At 41.1% G+C, this 14384-nt stretch overlaps 1 protein-coding gene across 2 annotated transcripts; it reads right to left on the reverse strand.

Annotated features, from left to right (window-relative positions):
- Positions 1-1295: 1295 nt before the first annotated feature.
- On the reverse strand, positions 1296-7120 carry onecut2 (one cut homeobox 2). Of its 2 annotated transcripts, none has more exons than XM_024138362.2 (2): positions 5789-7120; positions 1296-1429 (listed from the first exon to the last, which is right to left on the reverse strand). In XM_024138362.2, the coding sequence occupies exons 1-2, from the start codon at positions 6903-6905 to the stop codon at positions 1311-1313; spliced, it is 1236 nt and encodes a 411-aa protein (XP_023994130.1). In that variant the 5' UTR covers positions 6906-7120; the 3' UTR covers positions 1296-1310. The 2 variants fall into 2 exon arrangements, with proteins under 2 accessions (XP_023994130.1, XP_023994131.1); XM_024138363.1 differs by having other exon boundaries at positions 1343-1429; positions 5779-7119.
- Between the last annotated feature and the right edge of the window lie 7264 nt (positions 7121-14384).

A 14384-nucleotide genomic window follows, 5' to 3' on the forward strand; every position in this document is an offset into this window, starting at 1 on the left:
GCACTATCATGATACTCATAGAATACCTATAAATACCCGCTAAATACTATCAACCTAAATTCATAATACTCCTTTAAATAATTGCCTAAATACTTCTTGTAAATCATTACTCTCATTGTGATACTACTTATAATACATCTCTGTATAAATACTCCTTATACATAAATAATAATACAATTTCAGACACATTATAGCCGTAGTCAACCATATATTCATTAGTGTCCAGCATTTAGGTTGCTTCAAGTCGAAATAACCGACAAAATATCAATAAAATCAAAATCAGTAAGATAAGTAAGTATATTTGTTTGATTACTACATAATTCACATCCAAGCATGGTTTGGTTCAGTGCTTTTGTCTATAGCAGACAGGGTTGCATGTGACCAGAGTGAGGGAGTTCAGTGCATTTTGGTTTTAGAAGAGAGCGGGAGGGGGGTGGGGTGAAATCAACTTTGCCCTTTACACAAGCTGTGTGTTGACAGCAGGAAAGATGACAAGGTGATACAGAGAGTCACTGTTGGAGATTGTGTGTATTCAGACCAGGCTAGCAGATTATCTAATAGCTAATGTTTTAACTGGAGAAGAAAAAGGCTACTCAGCCTGCTGTAACTAAGACTGGGCGTGGAAAACCTTGTGAAGGAGACATGTTGCTCAGTGAAACAGATCTGTGATAGTGGGACACATGTTCCTCAGTGAAACTGATCTGTGATAGTGGGACACATGTTGCTCAGTAAAACTGATCTGTGATAGTGGGACACATGTTCCTCAGTGAAACAGATCTGTGATAGTGGGACACATGTTGCTCAGTGAAACTGATCTGTGATCGTGGGACACATATTGCTCAGTGAAACAGATCTTTATATTGTAGTTTATAAAATTGGCTAATCTCAAAGCAACGTGAACTCATCACTGGATAAAACCCATGCACACATTACCTACTGACAAAAAAAAACGAAATAATTTCTTTACTTTTCTAAACAACCCCCTCATCATTTTTAAACTGATAAATGTCTGGGTTAATGGTTGTGTTTTCATCACAATGTAACTAACTAAGAGCATAAGTAGGCCTACTTTACCTTAAAAGGGCCTTAAACCACAGATTAAAGACTATTGTCCACAATTGGATCTTTCCAATCCAGCATTACATTTATTCCAATACCAGATATATTCTTTTTAATATGAATCCAATAATCCTATTCAATCAATTCAAGTGGGATTTCATTCTAAATACACAATCTACCATCTACACATAATACGAGGTATATAATACTAGGTATATAATAGTAGGTATATGTGTATCTGTTGAGCATTACTACATATTTACTTTATTGTTTTTTGACATACCATAGTTTTGAGTCCCTGTGCACAATGTTGTCAGTGTCTGACAGAGCATCCCATTTGACCCAATCATGGCGTGCTCTCTACTGGTACCTGTAAGGGAGGAGGCACACAGGGAAAAAGCTTGGTGTGGTGATCTGTTCTCTAGCCGCTGTATGTTTAGCCGACTACAACATTTGRATAAATACACACTGATTTATTATTACACTGCATTTGAAATGCCATTATTACGGATTTCCCGCTTCCATGTACATGAGATAGAAACGACACATATATATACTGTACTTCACTCTTCAATGTAGATTTTAAAATATTTWAAAAAAAATCTATAAAGTAAGAGATCATGTTGAATATTAATTGATTAATAATGTCCCCATTTATGGATGAGAGCACCTTATACGAATATATGCAAATATGCAAACATCAAGCCTAACTGACAGGCCCGAGCTGGAAACCCCACACACACTCTCACTCTGAATTTATGCATCAAATACAAGGAAAATCACATTTAAAACATGTCATTTTAGGCTGCAAATAATAGTCTTTACACACACGTTTAAAATGCAGTCTTTCTCAAAGTGCACTGTCAATCCAACAAGACAAGTCTTTGGTCTGAGAATAGGTTGATGTGGGTGTGATGAGAGGAGACGCTGCAGAGATAGCTCCAGTGATGGGAAGAGGCTATCACCCCGCCTGATTCGTCAGCATTACTGGAACGGCTCCGGATCAGGTTCTGTAGATCAATGCGATCTGGGTCCACACGTTTATGTTATTGTTGTCAGCATTAATGCCCTTTTAATCTTGTGGGGATTATCGCCATTGATCCACTGCCTAACAGATTTGTTTGAAAAAGTGACATAACCGCATGACTTAACTGAAAGACAGGAGTGACAATAAACAGAAATGTGTGTTGTCTTAATTCTGAGCTTGGTCTTGTGTTTTTGTTCGTTAATCATGTTTCCATTTTGTTTTCTGCGTCCATATATATTATATAACATTCACATCATTTTCCTTCAGTAAAGATGTAACTATGTAATTTAATGTTACATGTGATCTTGAAAAACTATTTTTAGTTTTATCTAATTTCACAATGACGCCAGAGGAATATTGTGAAACATTATGAAACGTAGCCTATTGGCGTTAAGTAAGGTATTAACCTACTGATTATCTTTCTATTGTAAGAATTGTTCTAGTGTTATAACATAGCTAATGTTCACTAAATCTCCATAAATCTGACATTTTATTTAAACACCTAAATAAAAGCCTTTGCCTAGAGTATATATAAATGTAAACAATGAAATGTTCGATAGTTTATAGGTGCATTATTATAAAACGTTGGTTTTCTTATGTCTCTATAGGCCTATTAATTTGTTTATTGTGCCTATATATATCCAATCGTTCCTTAATTCTTAAGTAAGGTCCACCTGGTCGATCTCAACCGTCCATAATTCTATCATGACGCCTATCCCGTGTGATTCTTTATTTGGTCAAGTTAGTTCAGCTGGACTTGTGAGTTGCATGTCAGTGATGTAGGCTAGGCTAGCTGTAACAGGGAATGTTGTTGGGTCCGTGGCAGGCACCTCGAGGTGTCCGGCAGGACCAGGACAGCCTGATTGCATGCGGCAATGTGAGTGCGCGTGGAATAAGCTTGAGTCGAGTGTCACGTTTGATTTGACCAGACTAATAAAGCCGCGACGAGTCCATTTTCCCTGGGCTGAGACCCTGCAGTGAAAAGGACACCTGGAGATGTTCTATCTCCTCAGTAGAAACTGTTGTATCAAATAATTAGTATACGACCAACAGCTACTGTAATGGTTGTTAATGCTTATATGCCTATTGATACGCCTGTACGCATACTATATACATTTATTTTATATAAGGTGATTAATTGGACAGTAAAAACATGCCACATTTCCAATTGCATTTACAACCACATCTTTCACATAATTCTATGATTCAGCATTTTCAATCCGTGATATTTATTTACGTCATTACACCTGCAGCACAACGAACAACGAACAAAAAAAGCCTGGGCGCCCTGTCTCCACATTTTGCCTAGCTGGTTAACCCGCGACAAGCTGACGTTTTTTTTTTTGTGCTCAAGCTGTTGGTCACGCAGAGATTTCTATCAATAATTCATTGAGCCCCGCGAGCTGCAGCTTCTGTTCTTCTATTCAATTCCCTGGCTGCTGCCTCGCGAGCCGATCACATAATACCTTCCCCCAAAGCCCTGAGCTGCATGGCCGCAGAGTTACGGCCATCTGTAAACTATAGTATTCTGCTGCGGGGAAGAAGGGAAGGCATTTCCTCCGTCAAATAGGCTACCAGTGAGATAGGTTATATTTGGTGATAATTTAATGGTGCCAATTATTTTACAATCGTTCCATAACTAATACGAATATATATATATTTTTTAAAAGGCCTGATTCAATGTTCACCGGATTCCGGTCCAGGCATTTTACTGCTCATAGAAAGGACACATATATATATATGACAGATAGCATATGGAGCAACCTAATATCTTTCCATCTAAACAGTATGTTTTCCCGTGTGGCTCCGATGGTAGAGCATGTGTTTTAGGACGCCCGGCTTTTGGGTTCGATTCCCATCGGGGACAAGCACGAATGAAAATATATATACTTAGTAGTGTAATTCGCTCTGGATAAGAGCATCTCTTAAATGACTCAAATGTGCTCAGTTATTGCACTATAGCTTCGTCAAATGTCATTATCACCAATACATTAAGAATGTATATATAAATTAAATCTAATGTTGTGGTTGTTTTGGTCTTACAGTATAGCAGGCTGCATTTTTTGTTGTTGATAATGCCTTGTTAGAAAATGCGCACAATTTTTGAAATATTGATCCACTATTCGCCGCTGGTCTGTCTTCCTCTCTAAATCTCATCTCAATTAGACGGTATCCCCTTCGGTTTTAGTCAAAACAGTCAACTTTCCACACTATACTTGTAAACATCAGTATACAGCCTATACGCCTGTAATAGTGTACATTTAGGATTACGTAGCTATATCGAGTTATTAATCAGTGAAGAATAAATATATAGCATTTACTGAAATAATAGCAAATGTTTGTTTGCGTCGATATAGTCTACTACATATTTAAACAATATTTTTTTTGAGGATCGTGAGAACAGTGAACTAWAATAAAACGAGAAACCTTAGTAAATACAATCCACAATCAATTCTGGAAGGAAACCAACGGTTCATTTTTTTCGCATTGCCCGAACAAAAGAAAACCGGTCTAAGTCGTTCTACGCGTTCTCGCTAGAGGGGGCACCAGCCTTACTATAGACCAGCCTTAGATATATTTGGCCTGTTTTCAACGCATCTCTGGCTTTGATTGGAGAAAAAAAAGCTCATCACACTCAACAGCATTTTGGCATTTTCTGTCTGAAACGGTCCCCTGTCTCTTTTCTCTCTCTTTCTCTCCCTCTCCTTGACGGAACACCCACAGAAAAAGTCCAAGCAATACATTTACACAATATTCCTTAAGCTGCTTACTCCAGGTGTAAATATGTCTATTCAATGAAATAAAAAATACAATAACATTTAAAAAAATAAAATAATAATATGCCTCCCCCATTAAAATCAAACATCAAAATACAATTTTGAGGGGTATTTCAAATGAAGTGACGGGTGCTATTTTCAGCGTTGCACATGTTGAAAAGCGCTGGTATCTATCTACAATAATATACAAATTAAATTATTACCACAAGTGATATTTCATCAGAAGAACTTGCTCGTCACTAAAATAGAATTTCCCCCCCCCCCAAAAAAGGTTTAGGCTACACTAAACACAGAATATTAATACCATAAATAGCTCATTATTAAATAGAGAAATAATTTTAGACAGATAAATAAATTGACCTTGTCATTGATATCGATTGTTATTATGAATCAATGATAACAATACTACTACTGTAATTTGGACGAAATTCATTCATCTAGGCTTGTCAGCAGTGAGGTAGATAGATAGATAGATAGATAGATAGAGTAAATATATATATAATAAACATTTTAATGTCTTTATTGTTTTGAAACTTCTGTATGTGTAATTTACTGTTAATTTGTATTGTTTATTTCACTTTTGTATAATATCTACCTCACTTGCTTTGGCAATGTTAACACATGTTTCCCATGCCAATAAAGCCCTTGAATTTGAATAGATAGATAGATAGATAGATAGATAGATAATAGATGATAGATATAGATAGTAGATAGATAGATAGATAGATAGATAGATAGATAGATAGATAGATAGATAGATAGATAGATAGATAGATAGATAGATAGATAGATAGATAGATAGATAGATACTGAGCTGTATTTTAGTGCAGGGCTATAGCCTGACTACTAGCAGAAAGGCAGGCAGGCGGACAGGCAGCAAACAGCAGCAGAGACGGTCGGTTGTATTGAGGATACCTTGTCTTACCTGCAAGCCGTAGGGCTGACATCCTCTGAAACTCGGGTTCCTGCAGCCACTTCCACATCCGTCGAAAGGTCTCCCKTCCAGATTTAAGTTTACTCCAAGGTTTGGGGTTCCTTAAGAGGTCTGAAAGGGTGCCTTGCGAGCGACACAGCACCCTCTGAGCGAATATAGCCTGGGGGATGCTATACCGCTTCAGTTCGGCTGTGATCCTTTGTGCCACTTCTTTGGTGTTGATCTCTTCAAGCTGCCCCGAGTTGTTACCTTGTTGTCCCGAGGAGGAGGGCGGTCTGTCCCGGTTGGAAGCCAACACAGGCCCGTGGGATTGAGGGTGGCCCGGGTGCCCGGTGTGGTGCATCCCGTTCAAATGCGGCATCATACCTGCCGTGGGGCCACCGAGGCCTCGTGAGAGGTGTTGATCCCCCCTGGCCAGCATGGCAGTGTGGGCATCGAAGTTGGAGCTTAGCATCTTGTCGTGCCCATGAGTGCCATAGTTATGGAGGTTTTGCTGTGTGTTATGAAGAGAACCCAAGCCATTGCCAAGAGGGCTGCTGGCCAGGGGGGATAAACTCTGACCCATCCCGGTCATGTCCTTATGATAGGGACTGTAGAGGTTGTTCACTGCTGGTAAACACCTCTCGTCCCGCATCAGCGTGAAACTCCCGCTTACGTTCCCAGAGAGACGCTGGTGGTGGTGGTGATGGTGATGCGGATGGTGGAATTTGTCCGAAACGGTTGAAATGGGGGGTAAAGGTTGAAGTGGAGTTAACGTGGTGTATGTGCCGTTCATCCCCATCCCCGGTGGGGATGTATCACACGGCATGCTCATAGCGTGATGGAGCGGGAGAGACAATTCTGGTCGGTACTCTCCGGCTCCGTCCAGAATCGTTGCCATGCTGGACACCATGGCGGACCGCGACGATGCAGCAGCCAGATCCTGATGTAACCGCAAAGAAGCCCCCGGGTTCCGGGTGTGATGGGGGCTGTGGCTGTTCATCAAGTCCTGGTCATGGCTCAGTCCGCCATGCAGATTGCCAATGCTGTCCATTGTCATCTCTGGGTTCATGGCGTAGGCATCCAGATCCTTGGACAGGCATCGATAGGCGTTATAGGCAGTCTTCATTCAGCCCTCATTCAGTCCATTGATCTATTTAATATTTTGTGCCGGGATGGGTTTTGCTAATTCCTTCGGTTTCTTTTCTCAAAGGCCTCTCGGTTTTTTTTTATTTTTAAATATAAATTTAAAAAAAATTACCGATCTCTATCAGACGGGCCAGTGCTGAGTCTTCCTAGATCCATGTCCGAGCCCTCTCCTCCTCCTACATATTCTGTTTAGGACACTGTAGCTGTCCAGGATGGGCTTGCTGAACGGACAGCCTAACACGCTGGCGGGGGAGGGCTCTTTGTTATGGACGGCTGATCTGACCACCCGCAGTCGCTCTTTGGTTTAAACAAAGGCTTTTCATTGGCTGCCTCTCTCATAACCATGTTTACTGGGTAGAGTGCCAGTCAGAAATAAGGGTTGTTAGAGATTAGAGCGTATCTCTTGCATTTGGAGTGTAATGTCAGAATGTCTTCTCAAACTCCTCTCTGTAACTCCTCTCTGTAAACTCCTCCTCTCTGTAACTCCTCTCTGTATCTCCTCTCTGTATTCTCCTCTCTGTACTCCTCTCTGTAACTCCTCTCTGTAACTCCTCTCTGTAACTCCTCTCTGTATCTCCTCTCTGTACTCCTCCTCTGTATCTCCTCTCTTGTACTCCTCTCTGATCCTCCTATTCTCTCTCTGTAACTCCTCTCTGTAACTCCTCTCTGTTAACTCTCTCTGTATCTCCTCTCTGTAACTCCTCTCTGTATTCCTCTCTGTATCTCCTCTCTGTTAACTCCTCTCTGTACCTCCCTCTCTGTATCTCCTCTCTGTAACTCTCTCTGTATCTCCTCTCTGTACTCCTCTTCTGTACTCCTCTCTGTACTCCTCTCTGTAAATTCCTCTCTGTATCTCCTCTCTTTACTCCTCTCTGTAACTCCTCTCTGTAACTCCTCTCTGTAACTCCTCTCTGTAACTCCTCTCTGTAACTCCTCTCTGTATATCTCTCTCTGTAACTCCTCTCTGTTAAAACTCCTCTCTGTAACTCCTCTCTGTATCTTCCTCTCTGTACTCCTCTCTGAAACTCTCTCGTAACTCCTCTCTCTAACTTCCTCTCTGTATCTCCTCTCTGTAACTCCTCTCTGTAACTCCTCTTCTGTAACTCCTCTCTGTAACTCCTCTCTGTATACTCCTCTCTCGTACTCCTCTCTGTATCTCCTCTCTGTACTCTCCTCTCTGTACTCCTCTCTGTATCTCCTCTCTCTGTATCTCCTCTCTGTATATTCCTCTCTGTAACTCCTCTTCTGTAACTCCTCTCTGTAACTCCTCTCTGTACTCCTCTCGCTGTATCTCCTTCTCTGTACTTCCTCTCTGTACCTCCTCTCTGTAATCCTCTCTGTAACTCCTCTCTGTAACTCCTCTCTGTAACTCCTCTCTGTAACTCCTCTCTGTACCTCCTCTCTGTACTCCTCTCTGTAACTCTCTCTGTAACTCCTCTCTGTATACTCCTTCTGTAAACCCTCTGTAACTCCTCTCTGTATCTTCCTCTCTGTATCTCCTCTCTGTACTCTTCTCTGTACCTCCTCTCTGTAACCTCTCTGTACCTCCTCTCTGTACTCCTCTCTGTAACTCCTCTCCTGTTATCTCCTCTCTGTTCTCCTCTCTGTACCTCTCTCTGTAACTCCTTCTCTGTAACTCCTCTCTGTACCTCCTCTCTGTACCCTCCTCTCCTGTAACTCCTCTCTGTATCTCCTCTTCTCTGTATCTCCTCTCTGTATCTCCTCTCTGTACTCCTTCCTGCTGTAGACTCCTCTCTGTAACCTCCTCTCTGTAACTCCTCTCTGTACTCTCCTCTCTGAACTCCTCTCTGTACCTCCTCTCTGTATCTCCTCTCTGTACCCTGCCTCTCTGTAATCTCCTCTCTGATCTCCTCTCTGTACCTCCTCTCTGTACCTCCTCTCTGTACCTCCTCTCTGTAACTCCTCTCTGTAACTCCTCTCTGTAACTCCTCTCTGTAACTCTCTCTGTAACTCCTTCTCTGTATCTCCTCTCTGTACCTCCTCTCTGTACCTTCCTCTCTGTACCTCCTCTCTGTTCTCCTCTCGTACCTCCTTTGTAACTCCTCTCTGTATCTCCTCTCTGTACCTCCTCTCTGTACTCCTCTTCTGTACCTCCTCTCTGTAACTCCTCTTCTGTATCTCCTCTCTGTAACTCCTCTCTGTATCTCCTCGTCTGTATCTCCTCTCTGTAACTCCTCTCTGTACCTCCTCTCTGTACTCCTCTCTGTATACTCCTCTTCTGTAATCTCCTCTCTGTATCTTCCTCTCTGTACCTCCTCTCTGTATCTCCTCTCTGTAACTCTCTCTCTACCTCCTCTCTGTATCTCCTCTCTCTGTAACTCCTCTCTGTAAACTCCTCTCTGTAACTCCTCTCTGTAACTCCTCTCTGTAAACTCCTCTCTGTATCTCCTCTCTGTATCTCCTCTCTGTCTTGTACCTCCTCTTCTGTATTTCTTCCTCTCTGTAACTCCTCTCGTACTCCTCTCTTGTATCTCCTCTCTGTAACTCTCTCTGTAACTCCTCTCTGATAACTCTCTCTCTGTAACTCCTCTCTGTAACTCCTCTCTGTAACTCTTCTCTTGTAACTCCTCTCTGTAATTCTCCTCTCTGTAACTCCTCTCTGTACTCTCTCTTGTATACGTCCTCTCTGTAACTCTCCTCTGTAAACTCCTCTCTGTATCTCCTCTCTGTACCTCCTCTCTGTATCTCCTCTCTGTTATACTCCTCTCTGTAACTCCTCTCTGTAACTCCCTCTCTGTAACTCCTCTCTGTATCTCCTCTCTGTAACTCCTCTCTGTTCTCCTCTCTGTAACTCCTCTCTGTAACTCCCTCCTGTAACTCCTCTCTGTATCTCCTCTCTGTAAACTCCTCTCTGAAAACTCCTCTCTGTAACTCCTCTCTGTAACTCCTCTCTGTATCTCCTCTCTGTACTTCCTCTCTGTAACTTCCTCTCTGTATCTTCCTCTCTGTAACTCCTCTCTGTATCTCCTCTCTGTAACTCCCTCTCTGTAACTCCTACTCTGTACCTCCTTCTGTATCTCCTCTCTGTAACTCCTCTCTGTACCTCATCGAACTCCTCTCTGTACCCTCTCTCTGTAACTCCTCTCTGTACTCCTCTCTGTTACCTTTCCCCCTCTGTACCTCCTCTGTACCTCCTTCTCTGTACCTCCTCTCTGTACCTCCTCTCTGTACCTCCTCTCTCTGTAACTCCCCTCTCTGTACTCCTCTCTGTATCTCCTTCTCTGTAACTCCTCTCTGTATCTCCTCTCTGAACTCCTCTCTGTAACCTCCTCTCTGTAACTCCTCTCTGTATCTCCTCTCTGTACCTCCTCTCTGTACCTCCTCTCTGTAACTCCTCTCTGTACCTCCTCTTCTGTAACTCCTCTCTGTAACTCCTCTCTGTAGACTCCTCTCTGTAAAACTCCTCTTCTGTATCTCCTCTCTGTAAAACTCCTCTCTGTACCCTCTCTGTAAACTCCTCTCTGTACTCCTCCTGTAACTCCTCTCTGTATCTCCTCTCTGTATCTCCTCTCTGTAACTCTCTCTGTATCTCCTCTCTGTAAACTCCTCTCTGTAACTCCTCTCTGTAACTCCTCTATTGTAACTTCTCTCTGTACCTCCTCTTCTGTAACTCCTCTCTGTAACTCCTTCTCTGTATCTCCTCTCTGTAACTCCTCTCTGTACTCCTCTCTGTAACTCCTCTCTGTAACTCCTCTCTGTAACTCTCTCTTGTAACTCCTCTCTGTATCTCCTCATCTGTAACTCCTCTTTGTACCTCCTCCTGTAACTCCTCTCTTGTAACTCCTCTCTGTAACTCCCTCTGTATCTCCTCTCTGTAACTCCCTCATCTGTACCTCCTCTTGGTAACTCCTCTCTGTAACTGGGGCGGCAGGTAGCCTAGTGGTTAGAGCATTGGACTAGTAACCGAAAGGTTGCAAAATCGAATCCCTTAGCTGACAAGGTAAAAATCTGTCGTTCTGCCCCTGAACAAGGCAGTTATTAACCCACTGTTCCTAGGCCGTCATTGAAAACTGACTTGCCTATTTAAATAAAGGTTAAATAAAATAAAATAAACTCCTCTTAGTGTCACTCATGAACAGTGAGAGACTTTATTGATAACATTGGTTAAATAGGCATTCGGTCAACATTGGTCCGTGTATAGATATATTAGAAATAATTTTGCGTATAGGCCTACAATAACAAACATAATTTAGAATCGGCTACTCAGGATGACCAGTGGGTGCATATTTAGATTAATAAATYGCACTTTCATTATTCATGTTATGGTTTATGTTGTAATAATAAACCAGTTCTAGCCTACAGTGGGGATTTAGTTTAGGTTATGTTAAGAAAGTCATAACCTTATTGAGCTATGGTCATAATGTACACATTTCTACTGCTTTGGTCATTTGACAAAAGATATAGAGAAATACAACGTAGAATTATGAGCTGTAACGGGAACGGTCATGTTATGACGTAATAAAGAGTAGCATCCACCAGTTGGGGGGGAAAGTACTCAATTGTCATACTTGAGTAAAAGTAAAGATAMCTTAACAGAAAATKACTCAAGTTAAAGTTACCCTGTAAAATACTACTTGAGTAACAGTAAAGATAACTTAACAGAAAATAACTCAAGTWAAAGTTACCCAGTAAAATACTACTTGAGTAACAGTAAAGATAACTTAACAGAAAATAACTAATGTAAAAGTTMAAGTTACCCTGTAAAATACTACTTGAGTAAAAGTAAAGATAACTTAACAGAAAATAACTCAAGTAAAAGTWAAAGTTACCCTGTAAAATACTACTTGAGTTAAAGTCTAAAAGTATCTGGTTTTACGTGTACTTAAGTACAGTGGTAGAAAACGTACTAAATAGTGATACAAAGTAAAAGTACAAAGTAAAAGTACATGCAATAAATCAAATTCCTTATATTTAAGCAAACTAGACGGCACTATTTTCGTATATATTAACTTTAATTACAGACAGACAGGGGCCACACTCCAACACTTAGACATMATTTACAAACACAGTAGTTGTGTTTAGTGAGTCCGCCAGATCAGCGTTACACTGATAGGTGCCATAATTCTGTCTTGTATTTAGAATGTCTTTACATTCTAAATGTAACGAGTACTTTTGGGTGTCAGCGAAAATGTAAGTAGTAAAAAAGTACATTATTTTCTTCCGGAACGTAGTGGAGTAAAAGTAAAAGTTGTCAAAAATATAAATAGTAAAGTAAAGTACAGATACCCTCAAAAACTACTTAAGTAGTACTTAAATGTATTTGTACTTAAGTACTTTACACCACTGGCTAAAACAATGTGCAGATAACCTTCTGTTTACTTTTCATCACATTTCCAAGGTCAGTTAGAACTAACTCTCTCAATTCAACTCAATTGAAGGGCTTTATTGGCATGGGAAACATATTTAACGTTGCCAAAGCAAGTGAAGTAGATAATATACATATGTGATTTTTTTATTTTATTTTTACAGTAAACATGACCTCCTCTCTCTCTCTCTCTCTCTCTCTCTCTCTCTCTCTCTCTCTCTCTCTCTCTCTCTCCTCTGTTTTCCTTCCACTCTCAACACAAACACACGCACAACACGCGACGCAGGCAAGCACACACACATACACACTCACCACACAAAATACAACTTGAGACTTGAAACACATACACCCTATCATGTGATAGTTTACCATATCACCTGTATACGTTCTCTCTTCTCCATCTTACCCTATTCAAGATTACCCTTATATATTCTCCGCATCTTTGTCTCGTTGGTCTTTCAAGGCAGGCAAGGTGTACACTCAGTATGATGTCGAAATTCACCATTATAATTGGGTGACACAAAAACGTATTTTGAGAGCACTGAGAGATGACACAAAGAAACAGCATTGGTCACATTTGGTTTGAACAGAACATCTTTAAAAGTAACAGATTTATCGGAAGCCGCGGTTGCTTTGGTTTGGGAAGCGGACTATTTTGTTTGGAAATCGCGCAGATGTTGCTTTGGTTTGAAGACACTGTAATTAAGGAAGAAGGACAGAAGTCTGAAAAAGCGTGTCCTATTTTTCTTTTGATCAGSTGTCAAAGGAGACGCAGGGGGTTCCTTCGAGCACGGGTCTATTCTAAAACTTCCAGCTAGCAGCAGACGAGACCGCAAATTGGGGGGAAACAACAGTATTGTACCTGTAGGGCCTTTCCCCCTTTGTTGGTCGTTTGGACAGCGCGTGGCGCACTCCACCGACACAATTACCTTCCGCGGATATTATGATTGAATGATCAACAAACGTTTAGGCTCGCTTTGCTTTCACATCTTTTGAGAGGCGTTTTGTATAATTTTCCATGTTGGGACTCTAACCTAGACTATGCGTCAAAATACTTRCTGCTGGAAATTGTTTACAGTAGTCAACAAATCAATGTAGGTTATTCTGAAATGAGACCGAATCAACATGATTTCTAAGCTATTCTATATATGGGCCTTATTAAGTATATTTTATATGACCGAGTAGCCTACATTTCCCCCATACAATGTATGGAGACAAAAAAATAGGTTGTGTGTTGACTACTCTGTACAGTAMTTTATAGCTAATATACAAATCGCAATAGTGAACTAACTGACATGTCTTGTAACATTGTCTGTGAAAACTTTTTTCTTCTAATTTGTAGTCTGAGTCTATATCAATTTAAGAAGCGAAAGATTACATTTTTTAGCAATCTGTAGTAAAGTCACAAGTTTCCAAACACACGAATAATGATTACGAGTAGCCTATAAAGTAGGCTAACATTAGATGCCTTATGCAGAGACACACTAAAATCTGTCAGAAAACAAGATATGTGCAAATATCGTCGGCCACAAATTAAAATCCAATCCCCCTCACAAATGAACGTTAACATCTCAAATCAGGAAGACACGGTGGCCTACAGCTAATAAAACATAATGTGCAAGTCCCTCTAAGTATGGTACTTTCTTAACCAAAACACAAAGAGAAAGTATAAATAATTCCGGGTTGAGATTGCGACATTTTTTTTTTATTTTCTTCTTTTATGTTCGTCCTGGTCTCTCCTGCCATCTGCTTAGCAAGTGCAGTAGGCTAGTATTGATTAGAATCATTGTGCTGCAGAGCACATGCTAATCTATACCGTTACTGGCAATCAGTTGGCGCTTTTMATCTGTCCCTACGCTGCTATAGCTAGCCGCGATGTGAGTCCATAACCCAGCGCCAAAGATGCCTTGTTCCCTGTTTCAGAAGGCGTTAGGTAAGTGGCCCACATTCCTTTGTTACCAGCCTGGGTTGTTGCTTATGATTGTTGCTGTCATTGGATTCGTGGACTAAACATTTAATGAGCAGCTCTTAAATAAAGGGTTCAGAAAAGGAAAGCTAGACTAGTGACGGGAGAGAGAGGGGGGGGGGGGCGGGGTGAGAGAAGAAGAGAAGAGGAGAGAGAGAGAGAAGAGG

Source organism: Salvelinus sp. IW2-2015, unplaced genomic scaffold (assembly GCF_002910315.2).
Source record: "Salvelinus sp. IW2-2015 unplaced genomic scaffold, ASM291031v2 Un_scaffold1457, whole genome shotgun sequence".
Lineage (NCBI taxonomy): Eukaryota > Metazoa > Chordata > Actinopteri > Salmoniformes > Salmonidae > Salvelinus > Salvelinus sp. IW2-2015.